Raw genomic sequence first — 21102 nt, 5'->3', positions numbered from 1 at the left:
CCCTTCTCCAGGCTCAACATCTACCAATTCTTCTCTTTGGTGAATACTAATGCAAAGTATTCATTTAGTACCTCGCCCATTTCCTCTGGCTCAACACATAGATTCCCTTGCCTATCCTTCAGTGGGCCAACCCTTTCCCTGGCTACCCTCTTGCTTTTTATGTACGTGTAAAAAGCCATGGGATTTTCCTTAATCCTATTTGCCAATGACTTTTCGTGACCCCTTCTAGCCCTCCTGACTCCTTGCTTAAGTTCCTTCCTACTTTACTTATATTCCACACAGTCTTCGTCTGTTCCCAGCGTTTTAGCCCTGACAAATGCCTCCTTTTTCTTTTTGACGAGGCCTACAATATCTCTCGTTATCCAAGGTTCCCGAAAATTGCTGTATTTATCCTTCTTCCTCACAGGAACATGCCGGTCCTGAATTCCTTTCAACTGACACTTGAAAACCTCCCACATGTCAGATGTTGATTTACCCTCAAACATCCGCCCCCCAATCTAGGTTCTTCAGTTCCCGTCTAATATTGGCCTTCCCCCCAATTTAGCACATTCATCCTAAGACCACTCTTATCCTTGTCCACCAGCACTTTAAAACTTACTGAATTGTGGTCACTGTTCCCAAAATGCTCCCCTGCTGAAACTTCTACCATCTGGCCGGGCTCATTCCCCAATACCAGGTCCAGTACAGCCCCTTTCCTAGTTGGACTGTCTACATATTGTTTTAAGAAGCCCTCCTGGATGCTCCTTACAAACTCCGCCCCGTCTAAGCCCCTGGCACTAAGTGAGTCCCAGTCAATATTGGGGAAATTGAAGTCTCCCATCACAACAACCCTGTTGTTTTTACTCTTTTCCAAAATCTGTCTACCTATCTGCTCCTCTATCTCCCGCTGGCTGTTGGGAGGCCTGTAGTAAACCCCCAACATTGCGACTGCACCCTTCTTGTTCCTGATCTCTACCCATATAGCCTCACTGCCCTCTGAGGTGTCCTCCCGTAGTACAGCTGTGATATTCTCCCTAACCAGTAGCGCAACTCCGCCTCCCCTTTTACATCCCCTCTATCCCGCCTGAAACATCTAAATCCTGGAACGTTTAGCTGCCAATCCTGCCCTTCCCTCAACCAGGTCTCTGTAATGGCAACAACACCATAGTTCCAAGTACTAATCCAAGCTCTAAGTTCATCTGCCTTACCCGTATTAAAGTTTAAAACTTTAAATATTGTTTTATTTTCTTTTGGTTTAATAAAGTTTGTTTAGAAAATAACCAAGCCCTATTTCTTACATTAACACAGCCGGAATGAATCAAATTTTCTGCACCATATTAAACCTTAAAAAAGGTTACACATCTGGTTCAATAGGGGACCCCAGAGTCATGGGCACAAGTAGGCACTTTTGTGGTCGTGAAAATGACTCCAGGATGGTGTGATGCCTCCTTGATTTTGGGGTCTGAGATATCACCGAACGGTTGCAGGGCATCCTGAAGGGGGAGAGTGATAAGGCAGAGGTCATGGTACATGTTGGTACCAATGACATAGGTAGAAAGAAGGATGAGGTTTTGCATCAAGTATTCAAGGAGTTAGGCAATAGACTAAAGAGCAGGACCTCTCGGGTTGTAATCTCTGGATTACTCCCAGTGCCACATGCTAGTGAGTACAGGAATAGGAGAATAGCACAGATGAATGCGTGGCTTAAGAGTTGGATGTGTAACTTTGTTAAGGTTTAAGACGGTGCAGAAAAATCGATTTGTTCCGGTGTGATAATGTAAGAAATAGGGCTTGGTTATTCTATAAACAAACAGGAGGGAAGGTTTTAGATTCCTGGGCCATTGGGACCGTTTTTGGGGAAGGTGGGACCTGTACAAGCGGGACGGTCTACAACTGAACCAGAGAGGGACAAACATCCTTGCTGGTGGGTTTGCTAGTGCTGTTGGGAAAAGTTTAAACTAGTTTGGCAGGGGGAGGCGATGCAGACTGATTGCAGAATACGGACACAGTATAACATAGAAAAGCAATCAGGTCATAGGGAGTACAGCAGTATTAAGTTTCAAAGGAGTAAGACAAGGCTGGATGGCCTCTACTTTAATGCCAGGAGCATTAAAGGTAAATGGATGAGTTAAGGGTGATGATTGACATGTGGAATTATGATATAATGGCGATCACAGAGATATGGTTGATTGAGGGGCAGGATTGGCAGCTCAACAGCCCGGGATATAGAATCTTCAGGCAAGGCAGAGGAGGGGATAGAAGAGGAGGAGGCATTGCATTGTTAGTTAAGGAGACGTTACTATGGTAAGCAGAGCTGATATCTTGAAGGGGACATCAATTTAAGCTGTGTGAGTAGAGCTTAGGAATAAAAAAGGGACAGCTACGTTGCTAAGAGTTTATTATAGATCCCCAAGAGCAGCACGGTGGCACAATAGGTTAGCCCTGCTGCCTCACGGCGCCGAGGTCCCAGGTTCGATCCCGGCTCTGGATCACTGTCCGTGTGGAGTTTGCACATTCTCTTCCCAACAGCACTAGCAAACCCACCAGCAAGGATGTTAGTCCCTCTCTGGTTCAGATGTAGACCGGCCCACTTGTACGGGTCCCACCTTCCCCAAATTCAGTCCCAAAGTTTTAGGAATCTAAAACCCTCCCTCCTGTTTGTTTATAGAATAACCAAGCTCTATTTCTTACATTATGACAACCGGAACAAATTGATTTTTCTGCACCGTCTTAAACCTTAAAAAAGTTATTTCTTGTTTCGCCCCCACAACCCAAAGATGTGCAGGCTAGGTGGATGGGCCACGCTAAATTGCCCCTTAATTGGAAAAAGTGAATTGGGTACTCTAAATTTATTTTTAAAAATTATAGACCCCAGATAGTCAGTGGGAAATTGGGAGCAAATATGTGTGCAATTCGCAGAAGATATAAAAATAAAAAGAGGGTAATTAATAATAATAATCTTTATTATTGTCACAAGTAGGCTTACAATAACACTACAATAAAGTTACTGTGAAAATCCCTTAATCACCAACATTAGGTAATTTCAACTTTTCAAAGTTAATTGGGATACCCATTCATGTTAAGGGCTTAAATATAGTAGAGTTCTTAAAATATATACAGGAGAACTTTTCAGGTCAATACGTAGAGTCCAACAAGGGACGGTGCAGTGCTGGACCTAATTCTGGGGAACGAAGTCAGCAGGCAATTAATGTGTTGGTGGGGGAGCATTTTGGTGATAACGACCACGACAAAGAACAAAATAGCATAGGAACAGGCCCTTCGATCCTCTAAGCCTGTACCGGTCATGATACCAATCTTTGCCAAATCCCTCAGAACTTCCTTGTGCAGTATCCGTCCTATCCATGTATTTGTCAAGATGCCCTTTTGAACGCCGTTTATGTATGTGCTTCCACAACCTCGCCTGGCAAAGCGTTCCAGGCATTCACCACCCTCTGCGTAAAAAAACTGCCTCGCATATCTCCTCTAAACTATGCCCCACGGACCTTAAACCTATGATCCCTGGCGACTGCCCCTCCACACTGGAGGGTGAGAGAGTCAGCACCTTTGTGTAAGGGGAGCAGTGAGGGGAAAAGCTGTGTTCTATCAACAAAAAAAGCATTTTACTACCTAGCCCTTTGTGGGGGTCTAGTGACGCAATGTCCCTGTAATAGATTATCTAAATTCACAGAATAAGGAATGGCCTTGTGTGGCAGAGTACCAGGGAATTGGTTCCTATGATCTGATCGAGGGGATGGGTCAGTGCCAGTGTGCTGGGAAAGGGAAGTACTAAAGGTGAAAATGAAAAGCAGGTTGTTTATCTTTAAAAACTGAGACTGAGATCAGTCACTGTATGTTCCCTCAGCGGTAACCTACCTGCTCTGATCACCCCCTTGTTGGCTAGACGTAACAGCCCCTTCTTTTTCAGGATGAAACTACTTCCGATGAAGATGCTGGAGCTGATGGCGAGAGAAAGCCCGACGTAGAAATGATAGCCCAAAGCGGCGCTGGCCATGGTGGATTGCTGCAGGAAATAAGGACATGGGGTCACTGCTTTCAGGATACACACAGGGGGAAACCCACAGTTACTCAGCATCACAGAGCTGCCACAAGTAGCGAACATCCTGCTTCGCCTGATACACCTAAGGCAGGCTTGTGAGTGAAGGTGTGTGTGTGTGAGAGAGATCTGTATTTATGTGGAAAAGGGACTTCAGATTGGGGCCAAGTCTGTAATGAAGTTAGGAGCTGAGTGGCCCTGGTGGAAACCAAACTGAGTGACAGTGAGCAGATTATTGCTGAGTAACTGCAGCTTGATAGCACTGTTGGTAACCCCTTCCATCACTTTACTAATGATTGAGAGTAGACTGATTGGGTAGTAATGGGCTGGGTTGTATTTGTCCTATTTCTTGTGTAGAAGACATATCTGGGCAATTTCCTACATTGCCAGGTAGATGCCAGTCTTGTAGCTGTACTAGAACAGCTTGGCTAGGGGCACGGCAAGTTCTGGAGCACAAGTCTTCAGTATTGTTGCCAGAATAGCCTTTGCAGTAACCAGTGCCTTCTGCCGTTTCTTAATCACGTGGATTAAATTGAATTGGTTGAAGACTGGCATCTATGATGCTGGGGACCTCCAGAGGAGACAAAGTTAGATCATCCACTTGACACTTCTGGCTGAAGATTGTTGCAAATGCTTCAGCCTTATCTTTTGCACTACTGTGCAGGGTTCCTTCATCAATAAGGATGGGGATATTTGTGGAGCTAGTGAGTTGTTTAATTTTCCACCGCCATTCACGACTGGATGGCACAATGGTTAGCACTGCTGTTTCAAAACACCAAGGAACCGGGTTCAATTCTCCCCTCAGGTGACTATGTGGAGTTTGCACTTTCACCCCGTGTCTGCATAGGTTTCTTCTGGGTGCTCATTTTCTCCTACAGTACAAAGATTTGCGGGTCTGTCCTGTCGGTGGGACAGGGCATACCCATGGATGGTCATTGTGGTAACAGGAATATCTAATCATCTGTAATGAGTGTGACTATGTCAGGCTGTTGCTTGGCATTATCTGTGACCGCTCTCTGAATTTTGGCACACGCCCCCAAGTGTTATTAAGGTCTTCACTGGTCTAGGTATGGCATTGTCATTTCCGGTTGTGCCAGGTGAAACATCCAGTTTAATAGCAGCTTGATACAACTGAGGTAGCTTGCTGGACCATTTAAGAGTCAAGCACAGTGGGTCTGGAGTCACATGTAGGCCAGACCAAGTCAGGACAGCAGATTTCCTACTGAGCCACAGGGTATTTACAACAATTGACAATTTCAATTCCAAATTTATTAATTGATTCCATGAGCTGCACAGTGGGATTTGAACTCACATTTCCAGAACATTAACCTGGGCCTCTGGATTGCTTGTCAAGTGGCATTACTATTACACCACCATCTCCACTATGAACCTACAATGTGTTCACAATGTGTTCTATGGAAATTCTTTGGATAAAAGTGAACAGAAACATATTTTAAATGTCAAAACCAACCAAACCGATCAGAAACCACAAGGGAGGAATTGCAGAGCAGCAGGAGATCACACCACGATTAATGCCTTAGAGGTTTGAATACCCAAGAATGCAGAAGCTTGAATATTAAGTACCTGTGCAGTTATCTAGAGTCACCTACCAAGGGTGAAGAGGAAGACATTCTCCAGACTGCAGATAAATGTCACCAGCAGTATGTCAGGAATTTGGTTCTAAAACTGGAATTGCCCCCCCCCCCCCCCCCCCCCAACAAGGAGGGAGCTGCGAGACAAATTGACGGAGCACCTCAATTTCCTCACTCAGACTCTACCTGTCACTTGCACCCTCCTAAGCACTCTGCTAATTCCGCCCCCACTGGATCACCGCTAATGCCCATCCCCATTGGCACCATTCTAACCTCCCCCCACTGGCACCCTACTAACCGTGTCCCCGTTGGCACCCTGTTAACCTTGCCCACACTGGCACCCTGATAACCCTACCCCTGTTGGCACCCCAATAACCCCGCTCGCACTGGCACTCTGCTAATCCATCCCGCATTGGCACCTACTAACCCCGCACACACTGGCACCCTACTAACCCCACCCACACTGTCATCCTACTGACCCTGCCCCACTGGATCACTGGTAACCCCACCCACACTGGCACTCTACTAACCCCACCCCACTAGATCCTTGCTAACCTCGCCCCCACTGACTCTCTGCTAACCCCACCCACACTGGCACCCTGCTAACCCCCGCCTCCACTGGCACCCTGCTAACCCCCGCCTCCACTGGCACCCTGCTAACCCCCGCCTCCACTGGCACCCTGCTAACCCCACCCACACTGGCACCCTGCTAACCCCCGCCTCCACTGGCACCCTGCTAACCCCACCCACACTGGCACCCTGCTAACCCCCGCCTCCACTGACTCTCTGCTAACCCCCGCCTCCACTGGCACCCTGCTAACCCCACCCACACTGGCACCCTGCTAACCCCCGCCTCCACTGACTCTCTGCTAACCCCCGCCTCCACTGTCTCCTTCTCTCCGGTCCCGCGCTGATTCCGGTCCCGCTTCCCTTTCCGGTCCGTCACCTTCACTGTTCGCCCGCCTCCCAATCCGGAACCATTTTCTCCGCGCTGTGCAGCGGGAAGTGGCTTCCCCCGGGTCACTTCCGGTACTCCGCTGGGCCGGAGCGGCAGGAATTAGAGTGCAGGTCCCCTCCTCCGGGCCCGGAATCTCTATCAATGCTGGCGTCACCCTCTGTTCTGTTCTCAATCCAGTTACAATCTCTGATCCCGATGGATTAACGGGAAGGCCTGTGGAATATGGATAAGAAAGGATCAATATCTTGGAAAAAAATGACAGGTGGGAATGCTCACAATCTCCCAGTTAACTCAAACTATCTGTTCCTGAAATCCCAGTTAACACAACCACAGTCAGTCCAAACTCGAGCGTGCCACAGCTTTTAGAAAATATAATCAAGTTAATGGTCACTTGGATGAATGTGGATTAATTAATGAAAGGGGACATGGATTTGTTAAAGGCAAATCATTTTTAAACTGAAGAGAACAGTGTAGAACTTAAAAGTATTTTGACAAATTGGTGAAGTGGTCAGATAGGTGGCAGATGAAGTTCAGGGTGGAGAAGTGTGAAGTGATGCATTTTGATAGGAAGAACTTCAGAGAGATTATATAAAATAAGGGCTAAAACAAAGGGTGCAGCAGCAGAGGGACCTGGATGTATATGTGTGCAGATTATTGAAGTGGTAGGTCAGATGGAGAGAGCAGTTAATAAAGTCTATATTATTCTGGGCTCCATTAATAGGGTCCTAAACTACAAGAATAAGGAGGTTACACTGAACTTATACAAGACACTAGTTAGACCTCAGCTGGAATATTATGTAGAGTTCTGGGTGCCACATTATAGGAAGGATGTGAACATATTGGAGAGCATGCAGAGGAGGTTTACAAGAATGGTTCCAGAAATGAGAAATTTCAGTTATGAGGGTAAGTTGGAGATGTTGGGACTGTTCTCCTTGGACAGAAGAAGGCTAAGAGGAGATTTGATAATGGTGTTCAAAATCACGAGGAGGGCTGGACAGAGTAGATGGGGAGAAACTGTTCCCACTTGAAAAAGGATCAAGAATGAGAGGGCAGAGATATAAGGTGAAGAAGCAAATGCGAACTGAGAAAAAACTTCTTCACACAGCGAGTGGTTGGGGTCTGGAATACATTGTCTGGGAGTGTTGCGGAGGCAGGTTCAATCAAGGCATTCAAGAAGGCATCAGATGATTACTTAAATGTGAACAATGTGCAGGGGTATGGGGAAAGGCAGAGGAATGACAAACAGATATAATGCTCGTTTGGAGAGCCAGTGCAGACACAATGGCCATAACAATTTTGTGATTTAACTAACTTGATAAAGTGCCACATAATGAGCTCCTCGGCAAAGTTGAAGCCTGTGGAATAAAATGGGCCAGTAGCAGCATAGATACGAAGCTGACTGAGTGACAGGGAACAGAGAGACATGAAGATCAGTTATTGTTCAAACCGGATGAAGGTATATTGTAGAGTTCCCTTAGGATTGGTATAAGAACCACTGCTTTTTGGTCAATATTAACATTTATCAGGCTGGTTAAATGGGCAGGCACATGACAGATGGAATTTAGGAAGGCTGTAGTCAGGCAAGATAAAATAGGCTAAAATTTTGAAAGCGGCTCCAGGAGCAGAGTGACTAGGGGTCTGTACACATAGCTGGCAGGTTTAGAAAGTGTTTTTAAAAGGTATGGAGGATCTTGGGGTTTGAGGTACTGCGTAAAAGCAAAGATGTTGTGATAAACCTTTATAAACCTCTGGTTTCTTGTGCCCAGTACGTCAGAAAAGATGTGGAGGCTTTAGAGAGGATGCAGAAAAGATTTAAAATCATAGAATGATTAGAGCACTGAGGAAGCCCATTAAGTTCATGATGGCACTCCGTTAAAGCTACTCAGTTCGACCCACTTCTCTGCCTTTTCCCTGTATTGGATAATTACTTAAAGAGAAAGAATTAAAAAGCAATTAGGGAAAAGGCTGGGTGTGGAACTGGCCCAGTAGCGCTTGCAGGGAGTGGACACAGCCTGATGGACGGAATGACCTCTTGTGCTGTAACCATTCTATAATTCTAATGCTGGCGTGACAACAGGAGAAATGGGGGCAGGGCGGGGGATGTAGAGGGACAGAAAGCAACCGTAAACACTGAGAAGATTCAAATGAGGTTTGTCTGTATGCTGTCTCTACTGTGGCTGATTTAACCACTGTCTGCTTTCAGCATCACTGTTCTTGTTTCTGGGACTCTTGGTTAGAGCCCCTTGTTCGTGTTGTGACTCTGTTGGTATAACTCTCATCTCTGACTCACAAGGTCCCGGGTTTAAGTCCCACTGAGCACTTAAGCACAAAAATTAAACCTGACACTCCGGTGCAGTTTTGGACTTTCAGATGAGACATTAAACCAAGATCCCACCTACCCTTGGGTGAACATCAAAGAACCCATGGTATTATTTTGAAGAGCAGGAGAGTTATCGTCAGAGTCTTAACCAATCTTTATCCTCAGAAAACAGATTATCTGCTCTTCCGGTTGCGGCTATGCAGAGCTAAGTCACACGTTCGGCAGCTCCCGCTAGAAACGGACTTTTGGGCTCTTTTTAGAACCCGTAATGGCACTTGCTCGACGTTTCCCGGTGTGGGAAGGAGATAGCAACATTCCCCCAGTAGTGCATGGCTTGGACCAGGAGTGGGGCGACCAAAAAAGTGGCAGTGAAGCAAAAGAAGGTGCAAGGGAGGAAGACCAAGATGGCGGCGGGTGGAGACCAGGCAGCGTGGATGCAGTGGGCGCAGGAGCAGCAGGAGTTTCTTCAGCGCTGCTTTAGGGAGCTGAAAGCGGATCTGCTGGAGCCGATGAAGGTTCAATCGATAAGCTGCTGGAGACCCAGACGGCCCAAGGGGCGGCGATCCGGGAGGTCCAACAAAAGGTCTCTGAGAACGAAGATGAGATCCTAGGCCTAGCGGTGAAGGTGGAGGCGCACGAGGCGCTCCACAAGAAATGGCAGGCGAGGTTCGAGGAGATGGAGAACTCGTTGAGGCGGGAAAACCTGTGGATCTTGGGTCTCCCGGAGGGGCTGGAGGGATCGGACGTGGGGGCCTACGTGGTCACCATGCTGAATTCGCTGATGGGAGCGGGGTCCTTCCAGTGGCCCCTGGAGCTGGAGGCGGCCCACCGAGTGCTGGCGAGGAGGCCCAAGCCCAACTATCTGCCGCAGGCGGTGCTGGTGCGGTTCCACCGGTTTGCTGATCGGGAGTGCGTGCTAAGGTGGGCCAAGAAGGAGTGGAGCAGCAGGTGGGAGAACGCGGAGGTCCGGATCTACCAAGATTGGAGAGCGGAGGTGGCGAAGAAGAGGGCCGGGTACAATCGGGCAAAGGCGGTGCTGCACAGGAGGGGGGTGAAGTTCGGCATGTTGCAGCCGGCGCGTCTGTGGGTCAGCTATAAGGACCAACATCATTATTTTGAGTCCTCGGAGGAGGCGTGGGTCCAGGCTGAATAATTGGACTTGGACTGATGGTCAGGGGCGGGGGGCCGCGGTGAAGGGATGGTTGGGGATTGTTGTGTTGTATTTTGAGGTGGGGGTTCTTTGTTCATTGTTGGTTCTTGGTTTTTCAGGGGTTGGTTGGGCACTGTTTCGGTTGGGTCCGCTGGGTGGGCTCGTGGAGCGGGGCAGGTAAACGGCTTGGTGGGTTGATGGCCGGCAGGGGGGATGGGGCCCCGTGGGGGGTGGGGGGGGCGTGAGGCCTGGGTTGGGGGCAAGGTGACCGGGACTGAAAAGGGAGCTGCGCGAGAGGAGGCGGGGCCGGTTGAGTGGAAAGCACGGGCTTTTTCCTGCGCTAAGGGCTGAAGGGGGCGGGAGCTTGGAAGCGCGGGTTTTTTCCCGCGCTGGTAGTGGAAGGGTGAGGGGGAGAGCCTGCTGGTGGGGAGGGGGGGGAAGTTCCACACACAGGGAGGGATCGAGGGAGTGGCCGGCCTCAGCAGGAGTCGTCTGACTTACGGGAGTGCAATGGGGGGAGCAATGCAGCTCGGGGGGGGGAGAGGAGAGAGAGAGAGAGAACCGCGTTGCTGCTGGAATGGCCAAGGGGGATCTGGAGTCGGTAGAGGAGGTTGGGGGCGGGGGTCTGCCGCTGTGGGGAACAGGCCGTGCGGGGGGCGCGGGGACGTGGCTGGCCTTGGAGGGGATATGGCTAGTCGGCGGGGGAGGGGGGCGGGTACCCCCCTGATCCGACTGATTACCTGGAATGTAAGGGGACCGAACGGGCCGGTCAAACGGGCCCGGGTGTTTGCGCAGCTGAAGGTGCTGAAGGCAGATGTGGCCATGCTTCAGGAGACGCACCTGAGGGTGGCGGGTCAGGTAAGGTTGAGAAAGGGGTGGGTAGGGTAGGTGTTTCATTTGGGGTTGGATGCAAAAAATCGGGGGTTGGCGATCTCGGTGGGGAAGAGAGTGTTGTTTGAGGCGTCGAGCATCGTGGCAGACAATGGCGGTAGGTATGTGATGGTAAGTGGCAGGCTGCAGGGGGAGCGGGTGGTGTTGGTCAATGTATACGCCCCGAATTGGGACGATGCGGGGTTCATGCTGCGTATGTTGGGCCGGATTTCGGACCTGGAGACTGGGGGCCTGATAATGGGGGGGGGATTTCAATACGGTGCTGGATCCGGCACTAGATCGCTCCAGGTCTATGACGGGTAGGAGGCCGGCAGCAGCCAATGTGCTGAGGGGGTTCATGGACCAGATGGGAGGGGTGGACCCATGGAGGTTTGCGAGGCCAGGGAATTCTCATTCTTCTCCCATGTCCACAAGGCCTATTCCCGGATTGACTTCTTTGTTATGAGTAGGGTGCTGATTCCGAGAGTGGAAGATACTGAGTACTCGGCGATAGCCATTTCCGATCACACTCCGCATTGGGTGGTCCTCGAGTTGGGGGAGGTGAGGGACTAGCGCCTGTTGTGGCGCTTCAAGGTGGGGTTGCTGGCGGACGAGGAGGTGAGCGGGCGGGTCCGAGGGTGCATAGAGAGGTACCTGGAGGCTAGTGACAATGGGGAGCTCCAAGTGGGGGTGGTCTGGGAGGCGCTGAAGGCGGTGGTCAGGAGAGAGCTGATCTCTATTAGGGCCCATAAGGAGAGGAGGGAGAAGAGAGAGAGGAAGAGGCTGGTGGGGGAGATGGTGAGTGTGGACAGGAGATACGCGGAGGTCCCGGAGGATGGATTGCTTAGGGAGCGGCATAGCCTCCAGGCTGAATTCGATCTGTTGACCACCAGGAAGGCGGAGGCGCAGTGGAGGAAGGCGCAGGGGGCGGTATATGAATATGGAGAAAAGGCGAGCCATATGCTGGCGCACCAGCTTCGGAAGCGAGAGGCAGCTAGGGAGATCGGGGGAGTTAGGGATGGAGGAGGGAACACGGTGCGACGTGGGGTGGGTATCAATGGGGTCTTCAGGGACTTCTACGAGGAACTGTATCGGTCCGAGCCCCCACTGGAGGAGGGAGGGATGGGTCGCTTTCTGGACCGGTTGAGATTCCCGAGGGTGGAGGAGGGGCTGGGGGCGTTGGTTGGCTTGGAGGAGTTGGTCAAAGGGATAGGAAGCATGCAGGCGGGGAAGGCACCGGGGCCAGATGGGTTCCCGGTCGAATTTTATAAGAAGTATGCGGACCTGCTGGGCCCGCTGTTGGTAAGGACCTTTAACGAGGCAAGGGAAGGGGGGGCTCTGCCCCCAACGATGTCTCGGGCGCTGATCTCCTTGATCCTGAAGCGGGACAAGGATCCCCTACAATGTGGGTCATACAGGCAGATCGCATTCCTAAATGTAGATGCAAAGTATTTGGTGAAGATTTTAGCCACGAGGATAGAGGACTGTGTGCCGCAGGTCATTCACGAGGATCAGACGGGGCTCGTGAAAGGGAGACAGCTGAATACGAATGTACGGAGGCTCTTGAATGTTATAATGATGCCGGCGGTGGAAGGGGAGGCGGAGATTGTGGCGGCGATGGATGCAGAGAAGGCCTTTGATAGGGTAGAGTGGGGGTACCTGTGGGAGGTGCTGAAAAGGTTCGGGTTTGGGGAGGGGTTTGTCAGGTGGGTTAAGTTGCTGTATGAGGCCCCGGTGGTGAGTGTGGCCACGAACAGAAGGTGGCCAGAGTATTTTCGGTTACACCGGGGGACGAGGCAGGGGTGTCCCCTGTACCCCCTGCTCTTTGCGCTGGCGATTGAGCCCCTGGCCATGGCATTGAGGGAGTCGAGGAATTGGAGGGGGATGCTGAGGGGTGGGGAGGAACATCGGGTGTCGCTCTATGCGGACGATTTGATGTTATATGTGGCGGACCCGGTGGGGGGAATGCCGGAGGTGATGAGGATTCTCAGGGAGTTTGGGGATTTCTCTGGGTAAGCTCAAGAGCAAGTTGTTCGTTGTTCACCCAGGGGACCAGGAGAGGGGGATTGGTGAGCTCCCACTAAAAAGGGCGGAGAGGAGTTTCAGGTACCTGGGGGTCCAGGTGGCTAGGAGTTGGGGGGCCCTGCATAAATGTAACTTAACGAGACTGGTGGAGCAAATGGAGGAGGAATTTAAGAGGTGGGACACGCTGCCACTCTCCCTGGCGGGTAGGGTGCAGTCGGTTAAAATGACGGTGCTCCCGAGATTTTTGTTCCTGTTCCAGTGCCTCCCCATCCTGATCCCTAAGGCCTTCTTCAGGCGGGTTAATATGCGCATTATGAAGACCCCGAGGGTGAGAAGGGTGTTCCTGGAGCGGTGCAGGGATAGGGGGGGTTGGCGCTGCCTAACCTCTGTGGGTATTATTGGGCCGCCAACGTGGCGATGGTGCGTAAGTGGGTGATGGAGGGGGATGGGGCGGCATGGAAGAGGCTGGAGAGCGTGTCCTGTGTGGACACGAGCCTGGAGGCGCTGGTGACGGTGCCACTGCCGCTTCCTCCAACGAGGTACACCACGAGCACGGTGGTGGCGGTTACCCTCAAAATTTGGGAGCAATGGAGACGTCACAGGGGGGAGGTGGGGGCCTCGGTGTGGTCCCCGATTAGGGGGAACCACTGGTTTGCCCCGGGAAGGATGGACGGAGCGTTCCTGAGCTGGCACAGGGCAGGTATTAGGAGGATGGGGGACCTGTTTATGGACGGGATGTTCGCAAGCCTGGGTGAGCTGGAGGAGAAGTTTGGGCTCCCCCCGGGGAACACCTTCAGATATATGCAGGTAAGGGTGTTTGTTCGGCGGCAGGTGGTGGAGTTGCCACTGTTGCCGCCACGCAGGGTCCAGGACAGGGTGCTGTCGGGGGTGTGGGTTGGAGAGGGGAGGATCTCGGTAACGTATCAGGTAATGCAGGAGGAGGAGGAGGCTTCGGTGGAGGAGCTAAAGGGTAAGTGGGAGGAGGGGTTGGGTGAGGCAATTGACGAGGGGACGTGGGCGGATGCCCTGGGGAGAGTGAACTCTTCCTCCTCTTGCGTGAGGCTCAGCCTCATACAATTTATGGTGCTGCATAGGGCTCACATGACCGAGGCAAGGATAAGCCGGTTCTTTGGGTGCGAGGAAAGGTGTGTTAGGTGCTCAGGCTGCCCAGCAAACCACATCCACATGTTCTAGGCATGCCCAGCACTGGAGGACTTTTGGAAGGGTGTAGCGAGGACGGTGTCGAGGGTGGTAGGTTCCAGGGTCAAGCCGGGCTAGAGGCTCACAATATTCGGGGTGGCAGAGGAGCCGGGAGTGCAGGAGGCGAAAGAGACCGGTATTCTGGTCTTTGCGTCCCTGGTAGCCTGGCGAAGGATTCTTCTTCAGTGGAAGGATGCGAGGCCCCCAAGCGTGGAATCCTGGGATCAACGATTTGATGGGGTTTATTAAATTGGAGAGGGTGAAATTTGCCTTAAGGGGATTGGTGCAAGGGTTCATCAGGCGGTGGCAGCCATTCCTATACTTCCTGGCAGAACGATAGAAGATGGTCAGCAGCAGCAATCCGGGGAGGGGCTCGGGGGGGGGGGGGGGGGGGGGCGCGGGTTGGTTTGTTTTTCTCGAGTGGGCGTGTATATTTGCTTTTGTGTTGATGATGGCTGTTAATTTATTATTTATGTATACGGGGTGGGGGGGGGGGGGGTTGTATTTTGTTGTTGATATTTTGTGAAAATTTGAATTAAAATTATTTTTAAAAAATAAAACAGATTATCTATCTGGTCATTTACACAACGCTGAGGCGGACGATTGCTGCTGTGTTTCCTATGTTACAACAGTGGCTACACTTCAAAGGCACTTCATTGACTGCAAAGTTCTTTGAGATGCCCTGTGATTGTGAAAAATGACATTCGGAAGATGGTGTCGGGGATCTTAAAAGATGCTCTTTGTGACCAATAGAAAAGGGAAGATTCCATCTGAAGTTCTCAGCTTCCAAGAAAGGTCATGCCTTTCAAACTTGCCTGAGTTTTTGTTTAAAGAATTGAAGCAGGTTTTGGATTAGGGTAATATGTTAGATTTTGTTCCTTTCAGACTTTCAGAAAACCTTTGTTTGGTACCTCACGTTCACTGCCCTGGATCAGTAATTGGCCCCAATTCCACAGGCATAAAATTATAGTCAATGGTTATGAATAAACTAAGAGGCATAGGTGATTAGTAATCACCCCCTGGGATAATTGTTGGACCCATACCCATCACTGTTTTCATGATGGCCATTACTATGGACGGGGGAGAGGGGCAAACTGGATTCCTTTATTTTTCTCGTCATCTGTCCGAGAGCAGAGGTGTTTTAATTTTTGTAATAAACTGTGGTGTGTTTCACTGAACCCTCTGTTTGTGAAGTCAATTTTTAAAGTGAATCGTAACCAACTCATTTAGGGTTAAATGGGTTAAATCAGAAGTATTGTTTATTCATACATTCAAACGCCATGATGGTTGGCGCAACAACTTATGCACACAAGAAGGACATAGAAAAGAAAAGAGTTTTCCAACTAGGAATAACTTAAAATAAAACAAATTAAAGATTTGGATATTATTTTACATGAATTTTGGAGAGTCCCTTCACTTAGGAGTTAAAGCCCAAGTGGGTTCAGTGAGCAAGAGTTGCAGAATGCCCTCAAAGTTAGTGATGGTGCAGCCAGATGATATTAGTATCCAGAGACTTGATTCACCAAACAGGCAATGACAGAAATCTTCCAGACAGCCAGGCTTCCAAGAGGTTTAGACTTCAGGCAGGCTTTGTTGTCAACCCAGAGTCCTGCTTTGGTGTTGATAGGCTGGATGTTTAACAGCAGACTGCCCTGGGGTCCAGGAATGTAATAAGAACGAACAAAGAAAAGTGCAGCACAGGAACAGGCCCGTCAGCCCTCCAAGCTGCCCATCTCGCCTAAAACCTACATTTCCGGGGTCCGTATTCCTCTATTCCCATCCTATTCATTTGTCAAGACTCCCCTTAAACGTCACTATCGTACCTGCTTCCACCACCTCCTCTGGCGGCACGTTCGAGGTACCCGCTACCCTCTGTTTAAAAAAACTTCCCTCGTACATCTCTTCTAAACTTTGTCCCTTAAACCAATGTCCCCGAGTAATTGACTCTTCCAACCTGGGAAAAAGCTTCTGACTATCCATTCTGTCCACACCCCTCATAATTTTGTTGACTTCTATCAGGTCACCCCTCAACCCCCGTCATTCCAGTGAGAACAAACCAAGTTTATCCAACCTCTCCTTATAGCTATTGCCCTCCTTACCAGGCAAGATCCTGGTAAACCTCTACTGTACCCTCTCCAAAGCCTTCACATCCTTCTGGTAGTGTGGCAACATCATTTGCACTTTCCAAAAGCCAAAGGAGCTTAGGTCTTGTGAGATTTTCCATAGATGCACCAGTTTCATATTCTATGCCTCTAGTCAAAATCCATTGTTCACCTTGGAAGATGTATGGTGGCTATTAGCGTCTCCACAGATATAATGAGTTTTGATGGCTCTCTGTTATAAATCCAGGCTGGGGAGACACATTGCCTGCTGCTGCCTTGTTTCATTGATTGTAATGGACCCACATAATGAAAGATATGAGATTCCACAAGGATGAGGATAAGTCTTTGTCTTCTAATTATTATTATAAAATAGATCCATAGAATTCCTACAGAATTCCCAGTGCAGAAGGAGGCCATTCGGCCTATCAGGTCTGCACCGACCCTCTGAAAGAGCACCTTACCTTCCCACTTGTGACCCTATAACCCCATCTAACCTCCACATCTTTGGACCATTGGAAGCAATGTTGGAAGTTTCCAGAATGTAGCCAACCTGCAAATTATGTGACGAGCAGCCTTTTTCTTAGTTCAGCAAAGTCCATTTTTAAATAGGCTGAAAGTAAGATTTAATTTGAACAGTTTATGATCACTTTTATGTCTTGTGGACATGGCAGTATGGTTGCTACTAATTACAGTTACATAGGGTGGATATTAACTCGGAGATAGTGGCGTTTGGGGGGGGGGGGTGTTGGTCGTTCGAAATCAAAATTTTTGAAGAATGGACGTCCCACAGGTTCTGCCAAATTTAAATTTAATGGCGGTATCCAGTTACTGTTTTGAACAGTTTCCAGACTGCAACAAGCCAGATTGAGTGGTTACTTAGCAGTTGGACAGGTGAGCCAGTGGAACTCAGTGAAGAGAGAGGGATCAGAAAAACTGGTAATGGGGTAATTGAGTGGAGGCCTAGGGGAGGATCAGGGTCTGGAGGTTAGGGGAGATTGGAAGGAGTGTGGGGGAGGTTGGAAGATAGTGTGGGGGGGGGGGGGGGGGGGGGTGGCGATGGTGTTCAATTGTGGGCAGTTGCTGAACCAGATATACTGAATCCAGCAAATAAGTGGAAGATGCTTTACCTTTGGAAGCAGCCGTCTTTGTTTCTATTTAGCCATTAGATTTCCCGAGACTCAGAAACTTCAACCAGGCTTAAGTCTAAAACAGTTGTTAAGTAAGTGCTACGTGGTCACATTATAATATCTATATTGCCAACCTGGCGTCTTGGGAGTGGCTTTGTCAGCCACCCCCTGTAATATCCTCTGTTAACATCAGAAGTGGGTATTTTGGGGTTGGGCTGGAGATTTTCAACATTTTAACATCCCATTGAATGAACACCACTTGTTGGAGGGTTAAAAGTACCCTCTAAGGGCAGCACGGTGTCGCAGTGGGTTAGCCCTGCTGCTTCACAGTGCAGAGGTCCCAGGTTCGATCCCCGCTCTGGGTCACTGTCCGTGTGGAGTTTGCACATTCCCCCGTGCTTGCGTGGGTTTCGCCCCCACAACCCAAAGATGTGCAGGGTAGGTGGATTGAACACGCTAAATTGCCCCTTAATTGGAAAAAAATGAATTGGGTACTCTAAATGTCCCCTCTGGATGGGTCCTGCTGGCTAGTTTTCTCCAGAACTTCACTTCAGTTACACATCTGGTCAGTTTGTTTTTTGTTGGAATTCATTAGGAGAGGAGAGGTAGTGCTAAAATGTTATTAGCTATCAGCTAGGATGTTAAGGCAGCACAGTATCATTGTGGTTAGCACTATGGCTTCTCAGCACCAGAGTCCCAGGTTCGATTCCCTGCTTGGGTCACTGCTGTCTGCACGTTCTCTCCGTGTCTGCGTGGGTTTCCACCGGGTGCTCCAGTTTCCTCCCACAAGTTCCGAAAGACGGGCTGTTAGGTAATTTGGACATTCGGAATTCTCCCTCTGTGTACCCAAACAGGTGCAGGAATTTGGTGACATGGGGATTTTCACAGTAACATCATTGCAGTGTTAATGTAAGCCTACTTGGGACAATAAAGATTATTATATTATTTCCTGGTTTTGAATCTCTATCACAGAATACTGTAAATTTCTGAAGCTGTATTTCTGGCCTTCACACCCTCTCTGCGAGTTCTTTCAAAAATATGTGGGACTATTGGATGAAATTCAGGGGAGTTCTCTTGGCGTCCTGGCCAACATTCATTCCTCAACTGGCATTGCTGAAACTAATTGTCTTGGGAGCTTGCTGTGTTTAAGTTGGCTGCAGATTCTTACATTTCAGATGTTTCAAATGTACTTCACTGGCAGAGAAGCGCCGTGGAGGTTGCAAAAACATGCGACATAAATGGAGAGTTGCACATTCACATGTTTTTCCATGGGACAGTACATGCACACACTCCAGCAAGGTTTGGTGCTTATTTGTAGACCAGAATTGTAAATGACTTGGCTTTCTCTCTCTCACATTCCCCCTCTGTCTCGTTCCATTGATAGTAGGTTTTAGGTTAATCTAGCTCCATTCCTCTTTCATCTTGCAGCAAAAGGACTGAAACAGGGTTCGAAGAACAAAGAAGATGCGCCTCACGAGTTAGAGAGCCAGTACATTCTGAGGCTGCCATCGGTAAGAGTTTCACATTTCCTTCAGTAACGCAGGTTCAGGATTTTGTGTCAAGGTTGGGGGTGAAAATTCAGATTTCGAACAATCTTTGATATGGCCTGAGCAAAAAAATTAAAAATAAAGACTGCAGGCTTTGGTTGGAGATCTGAAACAGAAAATTATGCAGTGGTAAGATTTACCCACGTACAAAGAGACCATTCGGCCCATTGTGCCTGTGCTGTTTTGTTGAAAAGGCTATCCAATTAAATCTCACTCCCTCTGTTCTTTCCCCAGCGCCCTGCAAATATTTCTTCTTTGCACTATATTTAACTGCCTGCTGAGAATTGCTAACGAGTCTGCTTCCACCATCCTTTCAAGCAGCACAGATTCTATGAGTTACAAGAAATAATCAAGACTTTCCACTACACTAAGTGTGAAGAAATGCTTTTTGACATTATGCCTGAACAGCCTAACTCTAATTTTAATAAGAGTCCTGTTCTCCAGCAAGACAAAATAGTTTATCTCCAAGTATCATTTCTTTAAGAGGATGTTTCCACTTGTAGGAAAAACTAGAACCAGAGGGCACAATCTCAGACTAAAGGGACAATCCTTTAAAACAGAGATGAGGAGGAATTTCTTCAGCCAGAGGGTGGTGAATCTGTGGAACTCTTTGCTGCGGAAGGCTGTGGAGGCCAAATCACTGAGTGTCTTTAAGACAGAGATAGAGATTCTTGATAAAGAAGGGGATCAGGGGTTATGGGGAGAAGGCAGGAGAATGGGGACGAGAGAAATATCAGCCATGATTGAATGGCGTAGCAGACTCGATGGTCCAAGTGGCCTAATTCTGCTCCTATGTCTTATGGTCTTAATTAGACCATCCCTTGATATTTTATATTCAGGAGAATAAAAATCTAGCCTATGCCACCAGTCCTCATAATTGGCCCTTTTTTGCCCTGGTGTCAGTCTGGTGAATCCACTGCATGGGTACCTGAACTGAACTGAATACAATGCTCTAAATGGGACCTAATCAGAGCTCTGTAAAACTGAGGCATCACTTCGATCCCTTTGTATTCCAGCCTCCTTGAGATGAAGGCCAACATTCCATTCGTCTTTTTAAACACTTTATCGATCTGTCCATTAGCTTTTAATGACTTCTGTATTTTGTTATGGGCCAGGGTTTAGAGAACCCCAAAGTGTATCATGGAGTTCACCTGACCCACAACTTTTAATAGATTGTGGTATGGGGAGCACACGGCCCACTCTACAGGTGCGGTACAGCAGAAATGGAAAAGTATTTTTTTAAAGCAAAACAATGTTTATTCTATGAACTCAAGTTAACCTTTCAAAACATACAGTGACCATCTTAGCAACCATTAATTCAAATCCAACCCCCAAAGAATACAACACTATGTAATCCTTAAACTGTCCTTTTGACATCCATAAGACTTAAAAAAGAACTTTTAACAAGCACATCAGGTTAAAGTAGCTACTAAGAGCAGTTATTAGTTTTAAATCACCAGGATCGATTAACAGTTTTAGATTACAGAGAGAGACTCCAATACACCTTCTGGCTGTGTCTGCAGCTATCCAGCTCTGAAAACGAAACGAAAACACACCCTACAGCAAACAGCCTAAAACGAAAGTAGAAAGCTGACAGACAGCCCAGCTCCACCCACACTCTGACATCACTGATAAATACCCATTTCTTAAAGGTACATTTCTTAAACATCCATTTCGTAAAGGTACTCTCACATGACACCTCCCCCAAGAAAAAAAAATAAACCATCAACTTCACCTTTTCACTATCCTTTAAGAAATGCACACAGTAAATATACTTTTTGTTTCAAAAAAACAACACGCGCAAACAGGTATAATAATATAGTTCTTTTTTTTTTGTCGTTCTTCCTCCAACTGAAATCCCTATTGATTGACAGTCTCTTTGAACAAGAACAATGCACGATCCATCCATTGCCTCGGCATTTCTCTTTAAAGTCACAGTTTAGTTCAATCTGATCACAGAGTCCCTTGTAATTCTCCAACACAGAAGCATTGGTTATCACAGCTTTCAGGCAGTCAAATGCCTGGTAAAAGTCCACTGAAAGTTTCAACGTTTCTTCAGCAAGTCTATCAGTGGAGCAACCATGCTACAAAACATTTTCACCAATGTTCGATAAAATCCACTCATGCCAAGAAATCACATTATTTCCCTTTGTGATGAGGGTGTTGGAAACTCCTCAA

General features: G+C 48.5%; 2 protein-coding genes across 3 annotated transcripts in view; one reads left to right on the top strand and one right to left on the bottom strand.

The window, feature by feature from the left end:
- LOC140420867 (magnesium transporter NIPA2) overlaps positions 1-6113 on the bottom strand; it is a 33453-nt gene extending 27340 nt beyond the window's left edge. The window contains exons 1-2 of one of the 2 annotated variants that reach the window (XM_072504965.1): positions 5618-6113; positions 3853-4000 (exon numbers count right to left, since the gene is read on the bottom strand). In XM_072504965.1, the coding sequence (XP_072361066.1) occupies positions 3853-3991 (139 nt within the window). In that variant the 5' untranslated portion in view covers positions 3992-4000; positions 5618-6113. The remainder of the gene's footprint in view (positions 1-3852; positions 4001-5617) is intronic. The other variant, XM_072504964.1, reaches the window with a different exon arrangement.
- Positions 6114-6641: 528 nt separating this feature from the next.
- Positions 6642-21102, top strand: part of taf7 (TAF7 RNA polymerase II, TATA box binding protein (TBP)-associated factor) — a 76813-nt gene continuing 62352 nt past the window's right edge. Inside the window, exons 1-2 of the mRNA XM_072504963.1 lie at positions 6642-6845; positions 18806-18888. Coding sequence (XP_072361064.1) covers positions 6806-6845; positions 18806-18888 — 123 coding nt within the window. The 5' untranslated portion in view covers positions 6642-6805. The remainder of the gene's footprint in view (positions 6846-18805; positions 18889-21102) is intronic.

Source organism: Scyliorhinus torazame, chromosome 5 (genome assembly GCF_047496885.1).
Source record: "Scyliorhinus torazame isolate Kashiwa2021f chromosome 5, sScyTor2.1, whole genome shotgun sequence".
Taxonomy (NCBI): domain Eukaryota; kingdom Metazoa; phylum Chordata; class Chondrichthyes; order Carcharhiniformes; family Scyliorhinidae; genus Scyliorhinus; species Scyliorhinus torazame.
Note: the sequence above shows the minus strand (reverse complement) of the source record. Positions and strands in the feature narration are given on the sequence as shown.